The following is a 12360-nucleotide window of genomic DNA, read 5'->3' as shown; positions in this document are numbered from 1 at the left end:
CAGCTTCTAACAATTGTGTCGTCCGCGTGTCATGGATTTTCTCTTTCTCATACTGGGTCAGGAATTGGTCTATTAAATAGAATCCTTCATGAATATGCAAATAACTGAGGGGAATATAGTATCTCTGTACCCTGAGAGCATCACCCAACTCTGTACCCTGAGAGCATCACCCAACAACCACATCCCTCCTTGGGAGAATCCCCTAGAGCACAGCTCCTCACCATGGACTGGACCTGGAGCATCCTCTTCCTGGTGGCAGCAGCAACAGGTAAGGGGCTCCCCAGTCCCAGGGCTGAGGCAGAAACCAGGCCACTCAAGTGAGACTTTACCCACTCCTGTGTCCACTCCACAGGTACCTACTCCCAGGTGCAGTTGGTGCAGTCTGGTCATGAGGTGAAGCAGCCTGGGGCCTCAGTGAAGGTCTCCTGCAAGGATTCTGGTTACAGTTTCACCACCTATGGTATGAATTGGGTGCAACAGGCCCCTGAACAAGGGCTTGAGTGGATGGGATGGTTCAACACCGACACTGGGAACCCAACATATGCCCAGGGCTTCACAGGACGGTTTGTCTTCTCCATGGACACCTCTGTCAGCACAGCATACCTGCAGATCAGCAGCCTAAAGGCTGAGGACACGGCCATGTATTACTGTGCGAGATACACCATGTGGAAACCCACATCCTGAGAGTGTCAGAAACCCTGATCGGGGAGGCAGCTGTGCTGAGCTGAGGCAGTGATGCAGCAGTTTCCTTAACTTCCATCTTATCTCATTTTGCATCGACATCCACCTTTATATTATCCAAGAATATGGGATAGACAGGTGCTCCTAAGAGATCCTTAACTTGCTCATTTTAATGGGTTTTCCAGAGGACGTGACAAGCCACTTTGTTAGCAAAGCATCCCAAAGCCATGCCCTGCTCCAGACACATGTGATCCCATTTCCTGCTCTTTGCTTAACTGACAAGCTCTCATCAGTGCATCTGGGCTAATTTCACATCAGGTAGAAGAATGTGTTCTAAAGGAAAGCTAATTTTGTAATAGCAATTCCTGCTTAATAACCTTCAGCTTCATTGTTTTTGTGTAATCTATCAACAAATTATGTTAGTTCAAGGTTCTCAGTGGGAGTTTCTAATAAATAGAAGAGATGTATAGAAATTCCCCTAATTAAAACAACTGTGAACACAATCTTGGTATTCAGCTGCATCTCCACACTTCCTACCATTCACCACAAAGTAATTCTCACTTCTGGAAGCTGGGTTCATTTTCAAATTAGTTTTTTTTTAAATTTTAATATCTCAAGATTATTATATGTGACTATCTTAGAAGAAATTGATTTTTGGGAACTTGAACTAACCAACTGAAAATAAATTCACAACTAAATAACAAGATGCCAGAATATAATTGGCTCCAGGCTTTGTTAATTCAGCAGTTTATCTACCTAGGCATTATATTTACACATCTTCATGCTACTTTTACAGTGAACTCCCATTATGTAAGAAATGGTCATGCACCATGTCTTACATATGGCAAGATATCTACGATGGATATTCAGAACTACGATAAACATTGGATGCATCCAGGTTTGTCTGAACTCACTGAGATTATTACACTCAGCTGCTGTTTCAATGTATCTGAAGGTGTAAATGACAATTCGAATGAATTGGGTGTGTGGATGGTTTTACATGAGTCTTTAAGGGTAGAACAATATTGACCCTATTCCAAAATCTGTTGATCCATGATCACATTCATCTCCCAGAACAGCTCCTTCAACACATTCCCTACCTGGATGAAGAGGACTCTGGGCTTGGTGAGGGGAGGCCACAGGTAGAGAACCGAGTTCTCAGAGGGCACAGCCAGTATCCTCCTCCCAGGGCGAGCCCGAAAGACTGTGGCCTCCCTCATCCCTTTTCATCTTTCCATACAAAGGCACCACCCACATGCAACTCCTCATTTAAGCGCCCACAGGAAACCACCACACATTTCCTTAAATTCAGCGTTCTGCTTACATGAGAAATGCTTTCTGAGAGTCATAGACCTCGTGTGCAAGAACGTGAAAGGCCTGTGGTTCTTCCTCCCCCTGGTGGCAACTCCCAGATGTGAGTGTCTCTAGGATGCAGATATGAAGATATGGGAGGCTGCATCTGATCCCAGGGCTCACTGTGGGTCTCTCTGTTCACAGGGGTCCTGTCCCAGGTGCAGCTGCAGGAGTGGGGCCCAGGACTGGTGAAGCCTTCGGAGACCCTGTCCCTCACCTGCGCTGTCTCTGATGACTCCATCAGCAGTGGAAACTGGTGGATCTGAGTCCGCCAGCCCTCAGGTAAGGGGCTGGAATGCATTGGGTACATTTATTATAGTGGGAGCAGCTACTACACCCCGTCCCTCAGGAGTTGAGTCACCGTGTCAGTAGACACGTCCAAGAACCAGTTTTCCCTGAAGCTGAGCTCTGTGACCGCCGCTGACACAGCCGTGTATTACTGTGCGAGAGACACAGTGAGGGGACGTGAGTGTGAGCTCAGACACAAACATCCCTGCAAGGAGGCGGATGGGGCGGGCGCAGGTGCCGCTCAGGACCAGCAGGGGGCGCGCGGGGCCCACAGAGCAGGAGGCCGGGTCAGGAGCAGGTGCAGGGAGGGCGGGGCTTCCTCATCAGCTCAGGGGTCTGCCTCCTCGCCAGCACCTCAGCTGTCCCCAGGGCTGCTCTTTCTTTATTATCTGTGGTTCTGCTTCCTCACGTCCTTCTGGCAGGAAAGAAAGGAGGACGACAGGCCTTGTGCGGTGGCGTATGCCTGTAATCCCCGCACTCTGGGAGGCCGAGGCGGGTGGATCACCTGAGATCCGGAGTTCGAGACCAGCCTGACCAACATGGAGAAACCCCGTCTCTACTAAAAATACAAAATTAGCCAGGCGTGGTGGCGCATGCCTGTAATCCCAGCTACTCCGGAAGCTGAAGCAGAAGAATGGCTTGAACCTGGGGGGCGGAGGTTGCTGTGAGCCGAGATCGCGCCATTGCACTCCAGCCTGGGCAACAAGAGCAAAACTCCGTCTAAAAAAAAAAAAAAAAAAAGGAAGAAGACAAATTTTCCTCTTACAGTCGAAGTATCACCAATACTAGGAACTTTCCTACAAGTTCCTGAATGGCCCATTTTTTCCTTCTTGATTAAAAAAAAGTTCTAATGCTTCTCACCAATTTGTGTCGTCAATTGATTTGTGTCGTCAATTGAATTGTGCCCTCTTAGAAATTCATATGCTGAAATCTTAAATCCAGTGGATCTATATTGGAATTTTAAGTATATAATTAAGGTTAAATGTGGTCATACGTGTGAGACCCTAAAGCAATAGACGTGTTGTCTTTATAAGAAGAGGAAGAGACACCAAAGACCTCTCACCTTCCACGTGCACGCAGAGAAGAGGCCATGTGGAGACACAGTGGACTAGAAGGTGGCCCTGTGCAAGCCAGGAAGAAGCTGCACCAAGAACCAGCCCTGCCAGCACCGTGATCTTGGACATTCAGACTGCAGAACTGTAAGAAGATCAGTATTTGTTGTTTATGCCACCCACTCCTGTTGTCTTCTTGTGAAGACCCACACAGACTAATACTACATAACTCTGTTAGCTTTGTCTCCTAGAAGGAGAAGCAGCCCCCTGAGTCTGGGCACATCTCTCAGATTTCCATATAAAGTAGGCAAAAATAGTAACTCTCATAAAAAAATGTGTCATGGCCCTGTTGGCCATTGTTTTTCTTTTTTATTTCTTTTTTTTTTCTTTGAGACAGTCTCGCTCTGTCACCAGGCTGAAGTGCAGTGGCGCGATCTCGGCTCACTACAACCTCCACCTCCAGGATTCAAGTGATTCTCCTTCTTCAGCCTCCCGAGTACCTGGGACTACAGGCGCCTGCCACCAACCCTGGCTAATTTTTTGTATTTTTAGTAGAGACGGGGTTTCACCATGTTAGCAAGGATGGTCTCGATCTCCTGACCTCGTGATCCTCCCGCCTCACCTCCCAAAGTGCTGGGATTACAGGTGTGAGCCACCACTGGCCATTTTTGGGGAAAGGTCTCTGAAACAAACCCTGGTGTCTGTGCCACAAAAGTTGTCTTTTATCTTTTATTTGGACATAACAAATGGACAGTGAGTACCAGCTGGATGGAGACTGACCACTGACCGTCTTCTGCTATCTCCTAAGTATGTCAAAGAAAATCACACAGACATCACTGTTTTTCTTCAACCTCCTCGAATGAACTATAGAAATGATCCCTGAAAGTATAGTCTATTCCTTCAACTTTCTAAATTTGCACTGAATCTCTTCCTAAATGAGGAGCTACATGGGGTCTGAGCTTTATTCCCTTCTTTCCAGTTTTCCCCAAGTACAAAGGGCAGAATAGACTTTCAGTGAAATTTGGCTGACAATGCACCCAACACCACATCACTTTCTAAAACCCATATCCTGCATCCATCCTTCTCTGGACACCTCTCATCAGGCTACCCAGGAATGGCCAGAAGCTGGCATCAGCTTCTGGGCTGAGGCCACAAGTTATATACACATGTGATTTCAGTTACACAGACTCTACTGCAGGACCACACCTGTGTTCTGAGGAGCTCAGGCACCTGCTGATCTCAGTCATTCTCTAACAAATTACACACCTCTTATTAATAAAGGTCCAGATGGCCCCATCAGCTGCACAGCAGTGGATTAAAGCTCATGGGTAGGTCCGTCAGGCGGAAGTCAGACAATGGGATGGGTAGGCTGGTCACCTCTATTGTCACTGAGGTTCCCAATGGATTTTAACAGAATAAAACAATATTAACAACAAAGGGGCAGAAAGAAAGACTGGATCTTGAAGGTATTTAAGGTCCAGGAATTTTGTTTGGGGGGCTAGAGAAAGACACTTTTAAATGGAAAGCCCTAAAGCACATACAGCAGCTGACAGAGTAGCCACTGTGCACGACGGCTGAGGAGACGGATGGTAGGGTCCGTTCCCCCAAGATGTGCCTGCGTGTGTGATGGTTGGACTCCTCATGCATATGAAAATAAGAGCTGGACTCAGGTAGAAACCAGGGCCATACCCCATAGGAAAGGAAGAAAAAAACAGATGGGCACCCCTGGAGAGAGCTCATTAGATTAGGTAGGTTTGAGATGAAAATTACTTCCATAGATTTTAATGTTCTAAGCTAAATATGAATCTCTTCAATAAAGTGAGAATTAACAGGAGAATGGAGCTAGGAGTTGAGAGAGGAAACAAATAATGAGAGAGCAGACAGCAAATCCACAAAAAAACTGTCACATGAGAGAGGCCAGAATGGAGCTGGTGCAGCTACTTCACTATTCTGCAGACCTAGTTGACCATGTGGGGAAGAGGCTTGAACAAACGGGGACGTTCTCCCACCTTCCGAATCAGCCTCCTTCTTATGCTTGAGTAGTAATCATAGTTCTGAGGGTGACCTTCCAAATTTTCCTGTCCGTACCTCTTCCCCCAGGGGTATAGTGTCTTTTCCCAACCACAATGGTTTCTCTCCAGTGTCCTCAGCTTCTCCTCCATTGTACTTACCCTGCAGATTAAGGATTTCTTCTAGATGGAGTTTCCTGGGAATCCTCTGTTTTCTTTTGTTTCTGTTGACTCCACCACACCCCATAGGATGCAGGTTTTATTGGATTTCCCCTGGAGATAGTGGAGGTGAATCCAGGCGTTCAACAGTCCTTGCTGTTCTCTTCCTGTCAGCACCACAGAACAGCAGATAAGGGAGTTGACTGTGAATTTTTCAAATTCCTGGGAAAAGCCTGCAAGGACTAGTAGATTCACACTCTAACACCATTAGCACATGTATCCAAAAAAAAAAAAAAAAACCTCACTAAATATTTCCAGGTTAGCCTATTCCTCTCTCAATGCCATCCAGTGGCACCTGCCCTGGGTTCACTAACATGTGGGCCCCAGTCCTCTCTGCAGGCGTCTGTCTCCTCAGATTTCAGTCTTCTTGTTTTCTCTGTGAAACCAACTCACATATGTTACAGGTTTTTCTTCTTCCTTCATTCATAGTTTTTCAGGTTTGTTGTTAATGAGGACAGAATAAGATCATAATTTCCTCATTTTTCACATTCCCAAACTGAGTAGATTTCTATATAAAAGCCAGAAACTAAGAGATCAAATCAAATATCCATATCCATTACAGGTGAATGTTAAACAATTCGACATAAGATTATGAAGTAAAGTACAATGCAGCATTAGAATCAAGGCATCCTCATTCACATAAAATCATGGCTACATTCACAAATAACTGTGCTGAGTGGAAGTAGCTAAAGAATTAAGAGTGCACTTCATAAACTTCTATTTGTATAAACTGTAGAAGGTAAAACTATTCTAAAGTAACAGAAGAAAATTTGGTGAGAATTGGACGTTGAAAGTAGTGGGGTGTTGAGATGAAATTACAGAGAAGTGACAGAAAGATTTAGGGGTTAGCTTAATTGTACACAACTTAATTGAAACCCTCATTAAAGGGTTGCACACATACATTAACATTTTCCAAATTGGGCAGTATATATTTGAATTAATTATTTGTTAATTTTGTTCTTAAAAAAGCAGTAACAAAGAAATAAATGAATGTGTTTGTTGAGGAGGAGCAAAAAATAGATGGCTACTAACACTGACTCTTGAAAGTACACAGGCATGAACACTGGTTCTCTCTATATACATTTCAGGTAAACAACAGAATACACTAAAAGAAAACAGAGATATCCTGGCAGGGGTGGAATCCTGCAAACCTCACTAGGCATGTCCCACACTGCCCTGGAGTTGTCTCAGGGGAGCAGTCTCCTCTAGTGGTCAGAGGCACAGGCATGGATAATGGGGCTAATTCTGTCCAGCTGTGTGATCTTGACCATATTGTACAGCCACTCTGTTCTGTGTGTAATTTATATTCCTTAAAATGTAACATTGACACTTGCATTAAATGTCTTCTGCAAATATGTAAAAATGAAATAAGATGATGACTGCTAAATGATTATCAAGGTATGATCACATAATATAAAATGATATTTTCCTGAGTGATAAGATGACTACCATCCCCCAGGGCACTTTTTCTGCTCTGGGTCCTGCCCCTCCTCAGGATTCCCATCCCAGAGCTTGCTATACAGTAGGAGCCATGCAAATAGGTTTCTCCCTCTGTTGATGAAAACCAGCCCAGTCCTGACCTTGTAGGTTTGGGAGAGAAGCCACAGCCCTGGGATTCCCAGGGGTTTCCGTTTGGTGATCAGGACTAAGGACAGAGGATTCACCATGGAGTTTGGGCTGAGTTGGGTTTCACAGTTGTTATTTTGAAAGATAGAGAGATAGAGTATGAGTGAATATATTTGAGAGAAACAGTGGATATGTCAGGCAGTTTCTCACCAGGATCTCTACGAGTTTGCCGGTGTCCAGTGTGAGGTACAGCTGGTGGTCTGGAGAGGACCCAAGACAACCTAGAGGGTCCCTCAGACTCTCCTGTGCAGCCTCTGGATTAACCTTCAGTAGCTATTGAATGAGCTCAGTTTCCCAGGCTCGAGGGAAGGGGCTGGATTGAGTAGTAGATATATAGTATGATGGAAGTCAAATATGTTATGCACAATCTGTGACGAGCAGATTCACCGTCTCCAAAGAAAGTGCCAAAACTCACTGTATTTGCAGATGAACAGTCTGAGAGCAGAGGGCACGGCCATGTATTACTGTATATGAGGCACCAGGTAAGAAGATATCAGTGTGAACACAGACACAGAATTTCCTGCAATGATAAGGGAGGAGGCCGGGCTAAAGGGAGCTCTCAGAACCCAGAGAAAACAGGGGCAGCTCTAGGGCAGGTGCAGACGGTCGTCATGGGCTACTTTCCTTCAGGGTCTGTGGCTTCCACTGCATCCAACAGTTCCCCTGGGAGCCTCTCGACATTTATGTTTCTGTGCCCATCCCTGAGGTCTCTGGATTAGAAAAGTTTATTTTAAGAAGTGGAAACATTCTCATTTGTCCCAAAGGCAGATGTAAGTAATGGAGGCATAAAAATGCACAGGAAGCCAGGGAGGCTGTAGACACTGCCACCCCAGAATGTCAATCTCACCACTAGTGCTGGAGAAAAGTGGGAGTTTGATGGAGCTTCCCTAACTACTCTGGGTCCAAGCTAAGTCCAGCGAGGCCAATGGTGCCTCCCAGAGCTCAGTTGTTCATCAGGAATCTCCCATGTGTCCCAGCAGCAGCCATGCCTCGGTACCTCCGCTGTGCACAGCCATTGTCTAGGAGGAGCTCCCAGGATGGGTGTCTTTGTCACACACCAAGTGATGGGTGTTAGAGTGCAGTTCAGCAGCTGGCTGCCTAGTCTTTTGGGCTCCCTGATGTTGAAGAGATGGGAGGTGCATTCTCAGGGCCAGCACACTGTTCATGAATTTGTATATAAAAACCATGATTTTACTTCATTTTCTCAGATGACGTAGATAATTAAGAACAAAGTCTGGTCCGGACGCGGTGGCTGATGCCTGTAATCCCAGCACTTTGGGGGGCCAAGGCGGGCGGATCACCTGAGGTCGGGAGCTTGAGACCAGCCTGACCACTATGGAGAAATCCATGTCTACTAACAACACAAAATTAGCCAGGCATGGTGGCATATGCCTGTAATCCCAGCTACTGGGGAGGCTGAGGCAGGAGAATTGCTTGAACCTGGGAGGTGAAGGTTGTGGTGAGCCAAGATCACACCATTACACTCCAGCCTGGGCAACAAGAGTGAGACTCCATCAAAAAGAAAAAAAAAAGGAACAGACTTCGCAAAATAATTTTCAACTTTATCCCAAATTCATTGTTTCTTAATTCTGTGCAGCATCCGGACATATTATTGCCTTCCTCATGATGAATTGTTCTATTTAAACTGAGATCAGTTTTTTCTCATATTCTTTGGTTTCTGTCCAAGAACAGAGATCTTGATTACAGTAAGGTTGGTTCTTTCATCATACTAACCCTCACCTCCCCCAGAGAAAGAGCAGACTGTCCTCACTCTGAGTCTGAGGGAGGATCTGTTCCTGTATAACTCAGAGCCTAAAGAGACCCCCAGGTGCAGCTTCAGTGAGTCACACATTTCTCCATGTGGGTGACCTCCACTGCCAGTGATTGCTGCTCAGGTCTAATTGTGGGTTAATAATTAGGACACCCTTCAGGTTGTCACATCCCAATCCTATTCTGAACATCACTGTTATCATAGACAGAGATATTTCAATGCTCATTCTACTGATATAAGTTTCTCTTTATAATTTGGTTCCAACTATGGAGAAAAACGTGACCCTATATTTGTCTGAATCTAACCTCAGAATCTGCTGCATTGCTCTAGGAGATTCACAAATTGAGCACAAGTGAGCTGTTTATTCTCATAAAAATGTATGTATTCGAGAATTTCAATGTATTGCCCAGAACCTGTGCATGCCAACAACTGTGTTTCTCAGCGCACTCTTGGCCTGGTGAAGCCCTCACAGACCCTCTCCCTCACTTGTGCTGTGTCTGTGTTCCCCATGATAATGAGGTCTTCCTGCTGAAGCTGGATCCATCAGCCCCCCTCTGGGAGGGAATGGAGTGGATCGGGTGCATAGGTCGTGAAGGGAGCACACGTTACCACCCGCTCCTCAAGAGTCTAGTCACCATCCCCAGATCCATGTCCAAAAAAACAGTTCTTCCTACAGCTGAGCTGCATGAGCAACAAGCACATAGCCATGTATTTTTAAGCCAAAGACACAGTGAGGGAATCACAGTGTGAGCTCACACCCAAACCTCCCTGTGGGGGTGCATAGGACAGAAGGGGTTGCTCAGGTCCCCAGGGGGCTTTCAGGACACCAGGGGGCACTCAAGACCATTGTAGAAGCACTCAGGTCAGCCGAGGGCTCTCAGGAATCATTGAGGAAAATCAGGACACCAGAGGGTGCTCGGTACAGCAGGGGGCTCAGGACCATTGTGAGGACTCAGAAAGAGCAGGTTCAAGGCTCAGCCTTAGGGCAGGTGAAGCCGGAATGAAAAGGGGCTGGATGAGGGGTTTCGTGTCACCATCATATTTCACCACTAGACACCCTCCACTACATCTGTTCTAACACATGTGAGTGTTTGTATGATTAGAAAATGATATTTTGGGGCCAGGTGCGGTGACTCATGCCTGTAATCACAGCACTTTGGGAGGCTGAGGCGGGCAGACCACCTGAGGTCAGGAGTTCAAGACTAGCCTGGCCAACATGGTGAAACTCCGTTTCTACTAAAAATACAAAAATTAGCCAGGCCCAGTGGCACAAGCCTGTAATCCCAGATACTCGGGAGGCTGAGGCAGGAGAATCGCTTGAACCTGGGAGGCAGAGGTTGCGTTGAGCCAAGATCGCACCACTGCACTCCAGCCTGGGCGACAGAGCGAGACTTCATTTAAAAAGAAGAGAGAAAAAAAGAAAATGATATTTATATCAATACATAACCATAGCTAGGTGTGTCAAGTTGTCCTCTCCATCTATGTCAGCCTTGTCCATAAGGACTAATTCCCTGTAATTTCTTGAGGACCTCATAAATTGTGGTAAATTATGTAACATTCCTCTTTTCTCTGCCTTCCTTCCTCCCTTCCCTCTCTCACACAGAAACTGACATACACCCACCCCACAACACACATAAATCTATACCTTTTATTACCTGATGTATTTAATAAACTTGATTAATGTGCAGCTTTTCAAGCTTAGTTGCTTATGTTGTTGTAAGAATAAGAACCATGTGTTTCCCAGCTGTGTACCTCTCTAAGCTGAGTAGCATCAGCTTATAATACCCAGAATGAAAAACAACTCAAATGTCAATCATCAGCTTAATTGGTAAAGACATTGTGGAAAAGTCATCCATTGGCATATTACCCACTACTACAATCAATTAATGTTGGATACTGTCAACAGCATGGCAAAATTCACGAGTACTTCTCATAAGTAAAATGAGCCAAACAAATAAAAGTACTTACATAAGATACAACTTTTATAAATTTTATAAAATGAAAAGTAATCTAAACTTACATAAAAATTGGTAGTTCACTGTGAATACTGTAGGAAAAGGGAAGGTCTAGGAAGGAGAAATTACAGAACAAGAGAAAATTTTAAGGAAATTGACTTGTTATCTACATTCATAATGTTTATGTTTGGGACAATATTAGTAAAATTGAACACTTAATAAAGATTTTTTTTAAGTTAACCTAATTAAAAATAGCACTAATTATAACATGTATAATTTGGTAGAAAAGGAGTTAGACAGAAACAAATAAAATACATGAAATGTCAGAGACACCTGAAATACACAGTAATGAGCCCTAGGCATCTCTGTATTTTTAGAGAAACATTAGAATACAGCAAAATAATGGACTAATTCTATGACATTAAGAAAGTTTATCAAACCCACCAGTCATGTTGTATTAGTTCATTTTCACACTCCTATAAAGAACTACATGAGACTGGGTAGTTTACAAAAAATGAGGTTTAGTTGACTCACAGTTCTGCACAGCTGGGGAAGCCACAGGAAACTTACAATCATGGTGGAAGGTGAAGGGGAAGCAAGGCACTTCTCACATGGCAGCAGGTGAGAGAGAGAGAGAGAGAGAGAGAAATGACATACACTTTTAAACCCTCAGGTCTTGTGAGAACTCACTGTCATGAGAACGGCATGGGGAAACTGCCCCCATGATCCAATCACCTCTCACTTGGTCCCTCCTTTGACATGAGATTACAATTTGAGATGATATTTAGGTGGGGACACAAAGCCAATGCATATCATATATCCAGCTCAGTCCTGGAGTTGTTTCAGGGATCCAGTGTGTCCTGTTGATAGAAACCGTGACACCGAGCTCACACCATCAGTAGTATTTGACACCATGCAAAGTCAAGAGATCTCAACCGAGATTTAGTGTGGATGTTATGTCTGATGAAGTCGTACACTCAGAACAAGTGAATATGGAAAGGTTTATTATCTGCACTGTAGAGGTGTCTGCTGAGAGCAGGGCAGTTCTCTCAGGAATGTCTAAAATGGCTTGGTAGAGGAGGAATGGAGACTGACTCAGGATTTTTATAATGGTTTGGTGGTGGAGGCAGAGTGAGGCTTCCCACTCACAGAAAGGGGTTTATAGGGTTTGAAACTCCCACTGGCATCACATGAAGAAGCTCCTGTGATTGCAAACTAGATTCACCTTGTTTGACAAAAGAGGAGGTGATAGATGAGTGAGCCTTAAGTCCTCAGCAGTCATGCATCAAAAAATAGTGTGACAACTTATTCTATGTAGCAAGAATAAAAATAATGAATAAGCAAAAAGATAAGGGTTCAATATGGGTGGACAACATGGAGGTCTACAGGAATGCAATGACTTTATA

General features: G+C 44.8%; 1 pseudogene and 1 gene segment (V, D, J or C); both read left to right on the top strand.

Moving 5' to 3' along the window:
* The first annotated feature begins 222 nt into the window (after positions 1–222).
* On the top strand, positions 223–684 carry LOC129033662 (probable non-functional immunoglobulin heavy variable 7-81). The segment is given in 2 exon segments: positions 223–268; positions 353–684. Coding segments are annotated over 2 exon segments (378 nt in total).
* An 855-nt stretch (positions 685–1539) lies between these two features.
* On the top strand, positions 1540–4403 carry LOC129033018 (immunoglobulin heavy variable 4-28-like; annotated as a pseudogene).
* The last annotated feature ends 7957 nt before the right edge of the window (positions 4404–12360 follow it).

The sequence above is a fragment of the Pongo pygmaeus genome, chromosome 2, assembly GCF_028885625.2.
Source record: "Pongo pygmaeus isolate AG05252 chromosome 2, NHGRI_mPonPyg2-v2.0_pri, whole genome shotgun sequence".
Classification (NCBI taxonomy): domain Eukaryota; kingdom Metazoa; phylum Chordata; class Mammalia; order Primates; family Hominidae; genus Pongo; species Pongo pygmaeus.
This window is presented reverse-complemented; position numbering and strand designations above follow the sequence as displayed.